The 12,225-nt window shown below is 39.8% G+C and overlaps 1 protein-coding gene across 6 annotated transcripts in view; it reads right to left on the bottom strand.

The window, feature by feature from the left end:
- FAM171A1 (family with sequence similarity 171 member A1) overlaps window positions 1-12,225 on the bottom strand; it is an 87,621-nt gene that overhangs the window by 17,124 nt on the left and 58,272 nt on the right. For 4 of the 6 annotated variants that reach the window (XM_030233925.2, XM_050971538.1, XM_050971539.1 and 1 more), the window contains 2 exons: window positions 8,793-8,951; window positions 3,697-3,873 (listed from right to left, as the gene is read on the bottom strand). In XM_030233925.2, coding sequence (XP_030089785.2) covers window positions 3,697-3,873; window positions 8,793-8,951 — 336 coding nt within the window. The remainder of the gene's footprint in view (window positions 1-3,696; window positions 3,874-8,792; window positions 8,952-12,225) is intronic. The other 2 variants (XM_030233961.2, XM_050971541.1) reach the window with 1 other exon arrangement.

Raw genomic sequence — 12,225 nt, 5'->3', positions numbered from 1 at the left:
CCACATGGAATGAAACAGAGGACTTAAAATGGAGAATGCTGGACTTAACAGTTTTGCTCCCCAAATCCAATGAAAACCAGACACCTTAACACAAAACATAAACCATTTAAATGGGGGCTGAGGAGAATACAGCTGAGCAAGTGCTGTGTTATTCAGTCCAGCTGGTGGGAGCTGGAGATGACACAGGAGGCAGAAAGTTTCATTTCTACTGGGATCTGTGGTATTTCTGACTTAAGAGGACAAGGCTAGAAAGAAGTTTGAACAGAAATTTGGTGTCCAAGAATAGAGAGATTAATTATACTGCTGTAAATCCTACTGACATCAAGGCAAATACACACAGAACAAATCATGATCCCAAACATCTGCTTACAGATAAGGAAAAAATATTTTTTCAGCCCCCTCAGATTTTGGGAAATCCAACACAGCACTTGTTGGAGAAAACAAAACCCCAAACCCCAGAAAACCCCACTGAGCACTCCTGATTTTAGACATGAGAATCCCTGTCTCTATGTCCAAACCTTTTAAGTGCATACCATGAAATAAAACCACTGTCCCACAGTAGTGTGAAACACAAGACGTGGGCATGTCCACAGCATGGAGGGATTAAGTTGCATTTCAGCATGCAATGTCTGTAACATCAATACATCTGTGTTTATTATTGCCAACACTCAGAAATGCTGCAGGAAAGGGTGGTGGACAACACAAGAGCAAGGTTACATGGTATTCCCTTACCCTTAAAAAACCTCCAGGGCGCTGACAGCTGATCTTCATTTTATTAACTATTCAAAATGGTATTATTGCTTTAATTTGCTTGCTGTGCACACAAGGCAGTAGGTTTGTTTCCTAATGAAAAATCTCATTTGGAACAGTATGAAATAGATGCAGCAGATTGTCTTGTTTTGATGTCAGCCTGTTTTTTCTGGCTGCTTGTTTCATCAGTGTCAGTGGAGCCACTCTCAGCCTTAAGCAGACTATGCTGCTTCTGCTTCTCTCCCAAGGATAGAAAGCATGGTCATGAAAATACAGATTGTTTATGGTAAACATCCTAAAAAGCCAGTAGTTATTTTTGGCTGCCATAAGATGCAGATATGCCTCATTTTTGTGGAAACTACGAAAATCTCTGCACTTCCAGTCAGATGCCTCTGGGTTCATATTAGTTCATCATGAGCTCAGCAAAACGTATGAGATACTAAGAATTAAAATATCTCTATAGTATTTCTGTCACTTCTCCACGTCCTCCAAAAGTGAGAAGTACTTCTGCTTTTTAGAGCAGAAATTGTATTCCATGCAGTAATGATGACAACCACATGGACCCTAAACAAAAGCAATGGCTTGCACGAACAAGTGTCCACTGTGCTGCTAATCCATGAGAGAGAAGTGCTGTCAGTGCCTGGTAAGACAGACACAGTTTTCTGTCTGTGGCATTTACTCGCTGTTCAGATAAAAGCATGAAAATTTAAGCCACTGGAAATCTATTAAGGAGAGACCAAAACATAACCAGCACTGAAAAAAGCAGCCATGAAATGCAAGACAAAATCAGAATAATAAAGCTAGAGGTCTTGTCCTGACAAGGCACAGATCTGGCAGTGCAAATGGGCTACAACAATCCTTATCTGCCAGCTAAGGATTTCTCCAGTATGGAGCTATCCCAGTCATTATCCATCCATCTCCCTTCACCGTCCAAGCACAACAGGGATGTGGAATGACAGGATACCACCATGTTCATGCTACATATGGCTAGTTTGACAGAGCTTAGGGTGTTAAAGTAGCTTGCACAAGATAGTGTGGATGCTCTACTTATTAAATTAAGCTACTCCTAAATTGGTTGGGATGCGGCCAAAATTCTAATAGAACTGGCATGCTGCAGCCAGGGCTTAAAATGCATCTTTGTTCAACATCTTTGGTTGCACAGAAAGATGCTTACTTCAGCTGAAGTGTGAGCTGGAGCCTGAGCATATAATCTTCAATACCTTGCTCTCCACAGCTTTGTGAAGCTAAGTGGCCTGACAAAGATGCATTTTGTTTAGCAGTCCTCATGCCTTCTCCTCCTAATAACACAAGTGCTCCAGTAGTTTGTCATGAATCAAGCAAGGCTGGACTTGTCTCAAGATTGGGAGCCTCAAGCCTGCAACATTAATTAACTACCTATATTGCTTTATACTAATATATATGCTGCACACAATAGGGTAACTAGCTCTTTATATACCAAATTAAAAACCCTACTCCATAATAAGAGAGAGCTTTTGTGGCTTCACTGTAGGGGCATTGAAATTTGGCCATAAATGAGAAAGCTACATAATCAAAATCAGAATGATTTACTTGCAATGAGTAACTAGCAATGAGGCAGGCTGCAGCTCTAGCACAGCTGACAGGAAGGAATGGGGAAGGACTGCTTCTTATGGGGAAAGTAAACTTCATCTTCCCTGCTTTGGTTTTAACAAGGGAAAACAAAATAGTTTCCATAAGAATTATTCCATTTCAGGAAAAATGTAGTGAAATTTATTGCCAGGTCAGCACAAGAGAAGTGTAATTTCCACAGTTAAGGGAAAAAGGCCAAATCCATTCATTGCACTCTTTTTCTACTATTCTACTTTATATCATATTCAAATTTACTCTTCACTAAATCATTCTGCTTTACCCTCTAATACAGGCAACTTCTGACAGAAGATTCATAGGCAGGCTGTTTGAAAATACATCCTTTTTTTCAACAAAGAGAGGAAGGTAATAAACAAAACTATTATTTCTCCCTTCACCTCTCTCTTCCTCCTTTACTCCAACATGCTGCCTTCATGCCTCTTCCTCTCCTTCTAGGTGTGATTGTCAGCTGGCTCAAAACATTTGCTTGCAGGACAAACCCCCCCTGATTATCTATACTGACCCATATTTCTGGTTCCTTTTTGTCTCAGCATCTACCCTTCCCACCTTCCATCCTCCTTTTTCTTAGCAACCATCTGGTACATACTTCAGAAGGCACAGTACAATAACTGAAGGGGGATCACCCAGACAAGACTTAGGCACTCCTTTGCCCTTTAAAATCTGAAGCTGTAAAGAAGGCCAGCACAGTGTACCAGCTAGCAAAAAAAAAAAAAAAAAAATTTTAAGAAGAGCCTAAAACATGTATTTCTGGGAAAATTCCTGTTCCCAATGGCAAACACTATTCTGTAATCCAAAAATTTGAGTGCATTGTACAAATTTTATTAATTAGTCATTCTGTCCTTTCAAAATATTTCATTAGTTTTTCTTTTCAAAAATTCATTTAAATAATTTACATGTATTTTCCTGACAGTATTAGAAAATCTCAGAGTGATTTACAAATGAAGTCAGTACTATATTTCCTATCTGGCAGGCAGGAAACAGAGCCTGAGCCAAGAGGGGGACCCAAGGTCAGACATCTGGCTGCTACTGGCAAAGATAAGGCAAGTTTCCATTTCTACACACTTTCAACTCAATGCTGTAGTGAATACATCTCTCTGCTTCTCAGTCTGTGGGTGAAATGCAGTTCTCCCAAGTTTTTAAATAAAATATTTATTAATCGAAAAATGGTACATTTACAAAAACTTTTGGTTAAAATTGTCACACAGTGCTAAGTATATTTGCATTTATACCATATATTACTTGATCGGTAAAACTCAATTGTCTCTTCTATTAGACAGAAAACAGAAGCCATCTAGGGAGCCACAATGAGACGTTACCTACCAAATTTTTGGTCAAACCTCCAGGCTGGAACGTGTGCATTGTGTTTCAAGTTGCTGTTGGCTGGCAGAGGCACTGTTACGTAGATGGGGCCGTTGACGGGGACGGGGGTGCCATCGCTGCTGAGCAGGTGGACGCTGACGGCCGTGACAGGGGTGAGGTCATACCTGGTGCTGTTTCCTAATGAGAGAGTGAATGAACACTGTGACTACAGAAGGTACAGAATTCAAGGGACACCTGTGTGGTTCCACACCACAGTACTGCATCAACCTCATTCTCAAGGGATGGGAGCAGCAATTTCCTCCCTGCCTTATAAAAGAACTTTAAACCAACCAACCAGCCAGCCAACCAACCAACAACCCTCCCCCTGCCAAAAAGACCAAACCCAAGCCACAAAATTGAAGGATGATGTATGGGTCTATTTTTCACCTAATTTTGGAAAAACATGAAGACAAAAAAACTTCAGTGTAAAAATCTCCTGCATGTATTTTTTCAAGTTAATTCATCTTAAATAAACCTGTACAAGCAACACAGTTTCATGGCAAAAAAAAAAAAAAAAAAATTACAAGTCTTTATTATAAGCTCAAATGCCCATATTGTTAACAAACAAACACCAAAATAACCAGTGGCACCCCACAAATGACCAGTCACATGTTTAAGAATGCCAGGCTGGATTTCCTTTGGCCTTTCACTGAAAAGAACCATGCTAAATGGATTATTAGCATATACTCTTTATGTTTAAACTGGATGCCAATGAATGTTACTTCATGACAACATACCTTTTTTTTAGAAACTTTATAACATTATAAATAGCATTATAACCCTTCAATGATTTAAGCAAATGAATTAATGACAGGGATAGATATCACAGATATATATACACAGGTGACAAAAATCCTCTTGAATTTTAAAACAGATCTGGAGCTCAAAGCAATAGCAAGTTCAAAGTAGAAGAGATGGAGCTTCCAGTTTTGCAAGGGGCTTGAGCCCCAAAGGCCAGGCAGCTGCTAAGAGCACCATCCCTGATACCTCTGTCATGCTGGCTCTGGGGCTCTGCAGCTGCTCTTCCTGCCAGGGGGTGAATCAGGGAGAAAGAAGAGGGATGCCTGGCTGGCAGGGATGGGGTGCTGCCCTCACTGTAAGCTTGGTTGCACACTGCTGTGAGGGCATATTCACACCCAGCTGTGGTGGCACACCACGTGGCCTTTGGGTATCCTCAGGTAGCCCGGCAACACTGGCCAACAGGATGAGTACATTTGAGGGAATGGTGGGAAAGCATTGAGATGTTTAAGATTTCTCATAACTCTGGTTAAATATCAAGGAATGGCTTTTATTAAATTTGATGTCTCTGAGTAACAGCTCACCAAATAAAGCCATCACCTGGAAATAGGTTGGTAAGTGGTAAAGCAAAAGGGAAAAAAGGTGACAAAACTTTGTCGAATTTTTAAATTCCTTGGATTTTGCAAGACTGACAAACTGAAGAAATGAAAAATAACCAGAAGTAATGTTGTGTGTGGTTCATTTATGAAAGCACCTAGTCTGATGCATACTGCCCAGATTTCCAGGTGGGTATCACTGTGACACAGTTGATGTGCAAGGGACATACATGCTGTCTTCACTGACTGTGAACAGAGAGGCAGATGCTGACATTACAGAGGGATTAAAGTACTGAGAAATACTTTAAGGTATTTAGGTACTTCAGGTACTCTGAAGGTGGCCATGTAGGAGAGACACAGAGCTAGCAGATTAAAAACAGACAAGTAAGCTTTGAAAGTTCAGCTAGGGTGTAGGGGAAGGTTGCCAGCCTACCCATGCATCTGTAAATATAGGCTCCAATGAAAAACAATATTGTCCCCTTAAGACTTTAGAATATAAAACAGCGAGACAGAGGAAGGAACTGGTGAGGGAAAAGTTGTTTCTTTATTCCTGATCATTCACTACACTGCCTCTGCCATGCACCTATAACTTCTGTCAGTTGATGCCTGACCCCAGGACTTAGGCCACTAATGTTCTCAGGCTGGTATCAGAAAAATTCCTCTTGCCAAGTACTGTGTCCTGATGACATTCTTGTGTTTATAAATTCCAAACCAAAAATGGTATAACTTCAAATTTTAGATTCATATAAAGGATTAAATAATGTTTTACATTTTGCATCTTTTTAGATATTGAAAGTTTTGAAGTTTTCTTTTATTACAATCTTGATATAGCATATATCTGTAAAAATTACTTTTCAGTCCCAGAAAAAGCATTCAGATGGTGAAACACAATTTTTAATTAAGATGCATTAATGCTTTGCTGAGCACTGGACTGAACAATTTATATTAGAAGATGAAGAAATTTCTGAAATCCACTGACCTCTAGCAAGAAGAAATAATTTTCCAGTTTGCCACCTTGTACAGGATATTAATGCTCATTAAAAAGATAAAATGTTTCTCTTTTTTGTTGTGAAGGCAAATTAAAACCAATGCCTATGAAACTCTCACGTGCTATAAAACTGACAAGCACACACACAGATTAAATGGGAATGGACTTCAATAAATGTCAGCTTTCATTTATTTCTTGTCATTTTTGACATCTGGTGACCTGTAAAGAGCTTTAAAAATAATCAGATAAAATTCACGGTCAGCTCAGACATGACTCTTTATAAAGAAACAAGCAGCCACAAAAAGGAAGAGGAGTAATAGTTATCAGCCAGCTGGGTGCATTGAGACAGATGATGTTGGGTCAACCCAATCTCCTGCTTTTTAACAGGTGATAAATATGAACAATAAGCTAACACCATACAGGCTTGTCACTACTTGCAGTGAAATTCTCCAAATTTTTATGTTTACAACATGCTGATTCATGGAATGAATTTTCACAGCTCTGTATTACTAATTCAACACCCAGTTGGGATTTTATGGAAAATGCTGAACTCAGAGAGAGTAGGTTTTAGCTGAAACTGCTATAAAAGCCACTCTGGACAAATTCTGAGGGGTCTAAATGGAGTGACCTCAACAAAACGCTACAGACATGTAAATAAAGTGTGGAAAAAAGAGAGGTAATGGTGGGGAAGGAGAGGAGGGACAGAGAGAAGAGACAGTGTTCTGCAGAATTCCAAAATTTCCCATGCAAGTCAATGCTAAGTATTTTTAGAATTCTAAAATTTGTAAATATCCTTTTTCTCTTGAGAACAAAAATATTGAAAATCTCCAGCAGGTGTTGACCTCATTTTTTATGCTTTCAAAAGTTTTCCAGGCCAAGTCTTCACCAAGTCACTTGCAGATGTAGTAAAGGATGTCAATCCAACTTCAGGATTTTAAAATTACATGTTTCCATATCAGGAGAGGCTTCTGCTAGAGACAGAGGACATTTCACTTCTACTATACTACACAATAAAATACATTGCATTTGCAGTCTGTGTTACACCACACTGAATACCATGGTATTCAGAAAACAAAGCTCTTCTCAGTCTCTTAAACACCATTTCTTTGCCAGTCATTTTGGGCTTTTACAACACAGTTTTACCTGAAAACTAAAAGTCAAATCCAGGGTCCCTGTGCTCAAGCAGAAAAGTTTCTGTCACACAAGAATACAGAAGACTAAAAAACCTAAGGCTGCATTAATCTGCTTTATGGGGGGCTAGGAGGTGAAACAGGAGAAAGACAATACCCTGCTTGTGCAGTTCCCATGAGATGGGATCATCTGAAGCCTTGGCAAGACCTGTGATCACTAAATAAATGCAAGAATGGGAAGCTGGGTTGCTGAGTACTTAGGAAAGATTTAGGAAAGAGGAATCCCACACACATTGCCAGCAGTTTGTTCAGTTGGTTTACAGATAAAAAAAAAGGAGATGAGGAAGTAGGCAAATGAGGGAGATCAAATGCATTCCTTAATTTAAAAAAAGATAAAGAAGTTTTGATCATGTCTGAGTATGAAAAGTCAGAGAAAAGTGAAGGTTGAAGATGGGAATAGGAAAATGACAGGGAGGTAGAATGAGATGGGATAAGATGCACTCACTGGAGCAGACAGCAGGACTGGAGTAAGGTTGCAGACACATTTCTTGTAATAGAAAAGGAGATGTGTAGATTTGTACAAAGGGAAGAAGGGGGAAGCTAGCAAGCTACCATTTACACACATGACCTAGCATTCAAAGTCACTTAGATCAACACATCACAAGTAAATGCATCCTGAGAAACAGCAGGGAGACACCTCAAGGGGATATTTGGGCTGCTTCAAAGCAGGCTCAGCTATGCCTCTGCCATCCTCACAGGTCACTGTCTAACTCTGTCCAACACCATCAAACAAGTAATTCTACAGCTTACACTATCCTCACCATAGCAAGGTTTTCCTAATCACTAGTCTGAATCTCTCTTGCTACACTGCATGGCCACTGATATCTTTCTAACCCATTACAGGCACAGAAAACAAATTACTCTCCTTTTCACACCGGCCTTTTAAGAATTTGAAGGCTTCTGCTCTGTATTCTGCTATTCTTTTTCCTATGAAACACCAATTATTTCACTCAAGACTGAATGAAAAGTGGAAAAAGACTAGCAGGCAGTTACAGTCATAAAAATGAATAACAACTTTGAATTTAACAGTGATTATGTTTCTACTATGAATATTCATGGTTTTCTCTTTGGTGCTAGACAAATTTGCACATTTTGGCTACATTCAAAAGTATCCACAAAGCCATTGAAACAACACAGTATTAAATTCTTGATATGGAGGCATTTTATTTATTTTTAGAAAAAAAGATTGAGGATTTTATTGCATCTTCAGGTTAATTTCTCTCTTGCTCCTTCACATTAATTTCCATCTTTTATGTGCACATGCAGTGCATTTGGACACTCAGCTCTGAACTAAAAGTGTGACCAACTTGTCTGATCTCCCAAGGCCAAGGAGTTTTAATCTTTGCTATTCAGTGGCCCCATTTAAGGGATAGGAGACCTTGCCCTCTTGTTCACTGGAACAGCATATTGGTAGGGCAGTTGAAAATGTCATGTCACCCAAATTTGAAAGAATTTTTGCTGGAATAGGGAATGGAAACAATGATAGGATCAAAAATCAAGCCCTGGACCAATATGAAATCAGAGCAAAACCAAAGTAGTGGTTACCTGTTCCATTTCCATCTAATCCCTGCAAATAAGGGAAACTGTCCACTTCCCAGGGTGAACTGGCTGCAGTCAGATATGCTGTCAAATCACTGTAGCTAGTGTTCTCTGGCAATTTCACAGATCTTCTCTGAAAGTGAACTTGTGGCTGAGTCCGTGCACCTAAAAATATTAAAAGTGACTTTATATCCAAGGTGGGCAGAATATTTAGGTGTTCATACTCATAGAAGCAATTTTACATTTTTTTTTTCATTATAAATTGCAGTAGCTTGAGAAGGACAGGGACATCAGAAGGCTATTATGAAAGATGGAAAAACAGTATTTTTACATTTATTTTGCAGTTGCCATTATTTCTCCACAGGTATTCCAGAGCAAAATTGTGGAGGCACCTACTGTCAGAAGCATTTCTGGCTATGTTGTTTCTCCTCCACTTTCATTGCATGCCTTTTTTAATTAGTATAACTGAAACTAAAACAAAGTTCAGAGGTAGGGCATGCAAAAGCTTAGGAAAGCATCCAGTTCACCATATTTGTTCAATCTTTGTTTTCCCTGAAATAGCAAAATAGATGTAGTTTATACTTTTCAAAATTATTTTCTAAGAGACAGTTCTACCTGTAGTCTCAATTAAGTTATTTAACTTCTGTAAAGCTTTGGCCATGAAAACTAACTCTGGAACAGAGACTGGTGACTATTGAAATCACTGAACAAAAAGATTCACCTGACAAACCTCGGGTGAAAAGATTTTCCATATTTTCCCACATGCAAAGAACACATCTAAATAGAACCAGATTACTTGGCCTGGAAGATTCCTCTCTTTTTCTCTGCTTTGTACAGTGTTAGCGTTTCTTTCAAGCTCCCTAGGTGTTAATTGAAGGGTCTTTGCTGCAATGTGATTTAAGACTGTTTCATGTACTATGGCATTTCATGTCTCATTTAAATCCCAGCTTATAAAGTCAATAGTCTTTTTCAAAGGATACTCACCATTAATACTGTTTAGCAACACACAGCAAGACTCCATCTGCAAGTTTGTGTGCATAACATGCAAATTAATTTTAAAATCAAAAGCTATTGTATTCTCCAGAGCTCATTTTGAATACACACAGAACACTTCCCACACAGCACAAAATCAAGAGGCAAGCAGTTTTCTTCTTAATTCACATTGGACTATGTGAATTAAGAAGACATGTGATTCAAAGATGTCAACTCAAAACAATTTTGCATCTTTTCCCCCATTAGTCTCTGGCAGCACTTTTAGGTTACATGTAACTTCACTGTGAGAAAGAATAACAAGCTTGACTTCCTCCTAAGCTTTGTAACTGCCGGTGTCATTAACCTAGAGACTGGAATCTTTCTTGCATAATTTTCCAGCAAGAGCTCTAGCTGTGAGAAAACAAAACTCAACAGACAAAATGTTGTATTGGCTAGGAAAAAAGTACAGGAGTAAGCACCTCCAAAGAGCTGATCGTTGTTTAGCTGTCATTTCTCTGGTAATTCTGCAAGAAAAAGCTATGAAATTGCTTTTATTTTTAATTTCTGGAACCTTTTAGTGTTTACAGCAGGCTCTCAAGACTGGCAGTAAGTGTCCTTAAGTGTTTAAAATAGTCATTAAACAACACCTGTGTGAAATGGGAAAAAACCCTTTCTTGTCTGATTTCTAAGCATAAATGGAAAACTATGTAAAAGATTAACAAAACTGACTGCAACGAACTCAGGCAGGATTTATCCTGTGTGCTCTGCAAGTAGCAGTTTGCTGTTCCTCGGGGACCGATGGGCTCAGGCACTTTGGAACCCTCTGACCGCACTGCTGAGTGGGCTCCTAAAGCCCATGGGTATACATACCCAAAGGAAAAAACAGGGGAAAAAACCCACAACAAAGAAACTGGCCTTAGGATTATCACCAATAGTTCAATGTAAAAATCACTGGTTAAGATGCATTATCCCAGGTGCCAAGAGCTGGTGTTTTATTTCCAAAGATACAAACTAAGCAAACATTAGAAACCAAGTAACTATTGTTGAGTCTGCAACAGAGTAGTTTATGGGTTTTCTATTAAAAAAAAAAAAAAGATGAATTTTAGCACTGAGGGATGCATGAGCTGCCAAATTTTAACTAGATAAGGAGGGTTCAGAAAGCCAACCCCAGTTCCTTCAGTACTACAAGCAGTAAAAAGCCTTCTTATGGCAGAAAACCTGCACAACAATGAACTCAGCTATAAGCTTTGAGGGTGAAGAAACAGCCTCCTCTGTGACAGTGCATTTAATAAATCAGTGCAGAGTAGTTAATTCACACCCTAGAAAAACAAATTTCTCCACACTGATTATTCACCAAAAACCTGGCACTCACCCTGATTTTCCCCTCAGTTCCTCAGCTGGGTCTCCCACACCTCGCAAGAGACTCCAAAGGGGCAGAAGACAGAGCTTCCAGAGAAAAGCTTATGAGGGAAGCAGCTACCAAGGCTTTCACCTTCTGTCACCTCCTTGCTGGAAGATAATCCAATGTTCTCCTTTATCAGAGGCCATAGTGGATTTTGGGGCATATGTCTGGGTACAGATTTATTAAGGGAACTGGAAATGGTAGAAACTTGTGCTGACCAGACTCTTAAGAGTATTTTCCAACAAGTAGGCACTTATCACTGGTAGTATTGCTTCTATTACTGAAGATGCCCATTTTTTATCTTCCTTCCGTCTTCCTTCCTGTCTTCTTCCTTCCTTCCTTCCTTCGCCTTCCTCTGCCTTCCTTCCTTCCGTCCTTCCTTCCTTCCTTCCTTCCTTCCTTCCTTCCTTCCTTCCTTCCTGCCTTCCTTCCTTCCTTCCTGTCCTTCCTTCCTTCCTTCCTTCCTTCCTTCCTTCGCCTTCCTGCCTCCTGCCTGCCTTCCTGCCTTCCTTTTTTGATCTTACCTTCTTTAAACAGCCTCTTGTCAACACATCAGCCAAATTTAAATGCTGCCACCTCCAGTTTGCCAGTACACTCCCGAGGAAGCAACCTCAAGGAGTCCCTGTAAGGCACCTCTTGTCACACTGCATATGTGACATCTGGCACCACACCAGCATTTGAGGTTTAATCTATGTGAAGTAACATCTGAAGTCTCACCAGTTCATGCTCTGATTGCTCATGGGTCAGAGACAGACAGGGTCCCCACACAGCCTCCATTCACTACACACTGAAATTCAGCCCATCACTGTGCTGCCATTGAAGAACTTCAGTGACCCAGGGGCTGGCAAGCCCCATCCCTCACAATTACTGACAGTGGATTGTAATGCCATCCTGCATCAACTCAGACAAACTTCTCAACTGCATAATACATTGCTTGCTTGATTAATTATTCAAATGCAATTGGTAACTTAGTGTACCAAGACAGGCCTTTCTTTCCCTTTGACTGCTGCTTCAAACACCAGTGTTCCCACTCTGTTCCTGGTTTAATGAGTTCTGGTTTGCTCT

The sequence above is a fragment of the Serinus canaria genome, chromosome 2, assembly GCF_022539315.1.
Source record: "Serinus canaria isolate serCan28SL12 chromosome 2, serCan2020, whole genome shotgun sequence".
In the NCBI taxonomy this organism is placed as follows: Eukaryota; Metazoa; Chordata; class Aves; order Passeriformes; family Fringillidae; genus Serinus; species Serinus canaria.
The sequence above is the reverse complement of the archived record's forward strand: the minus strand, read 5'-3'. Positions and strand labels throughout refer to the sequence as shown.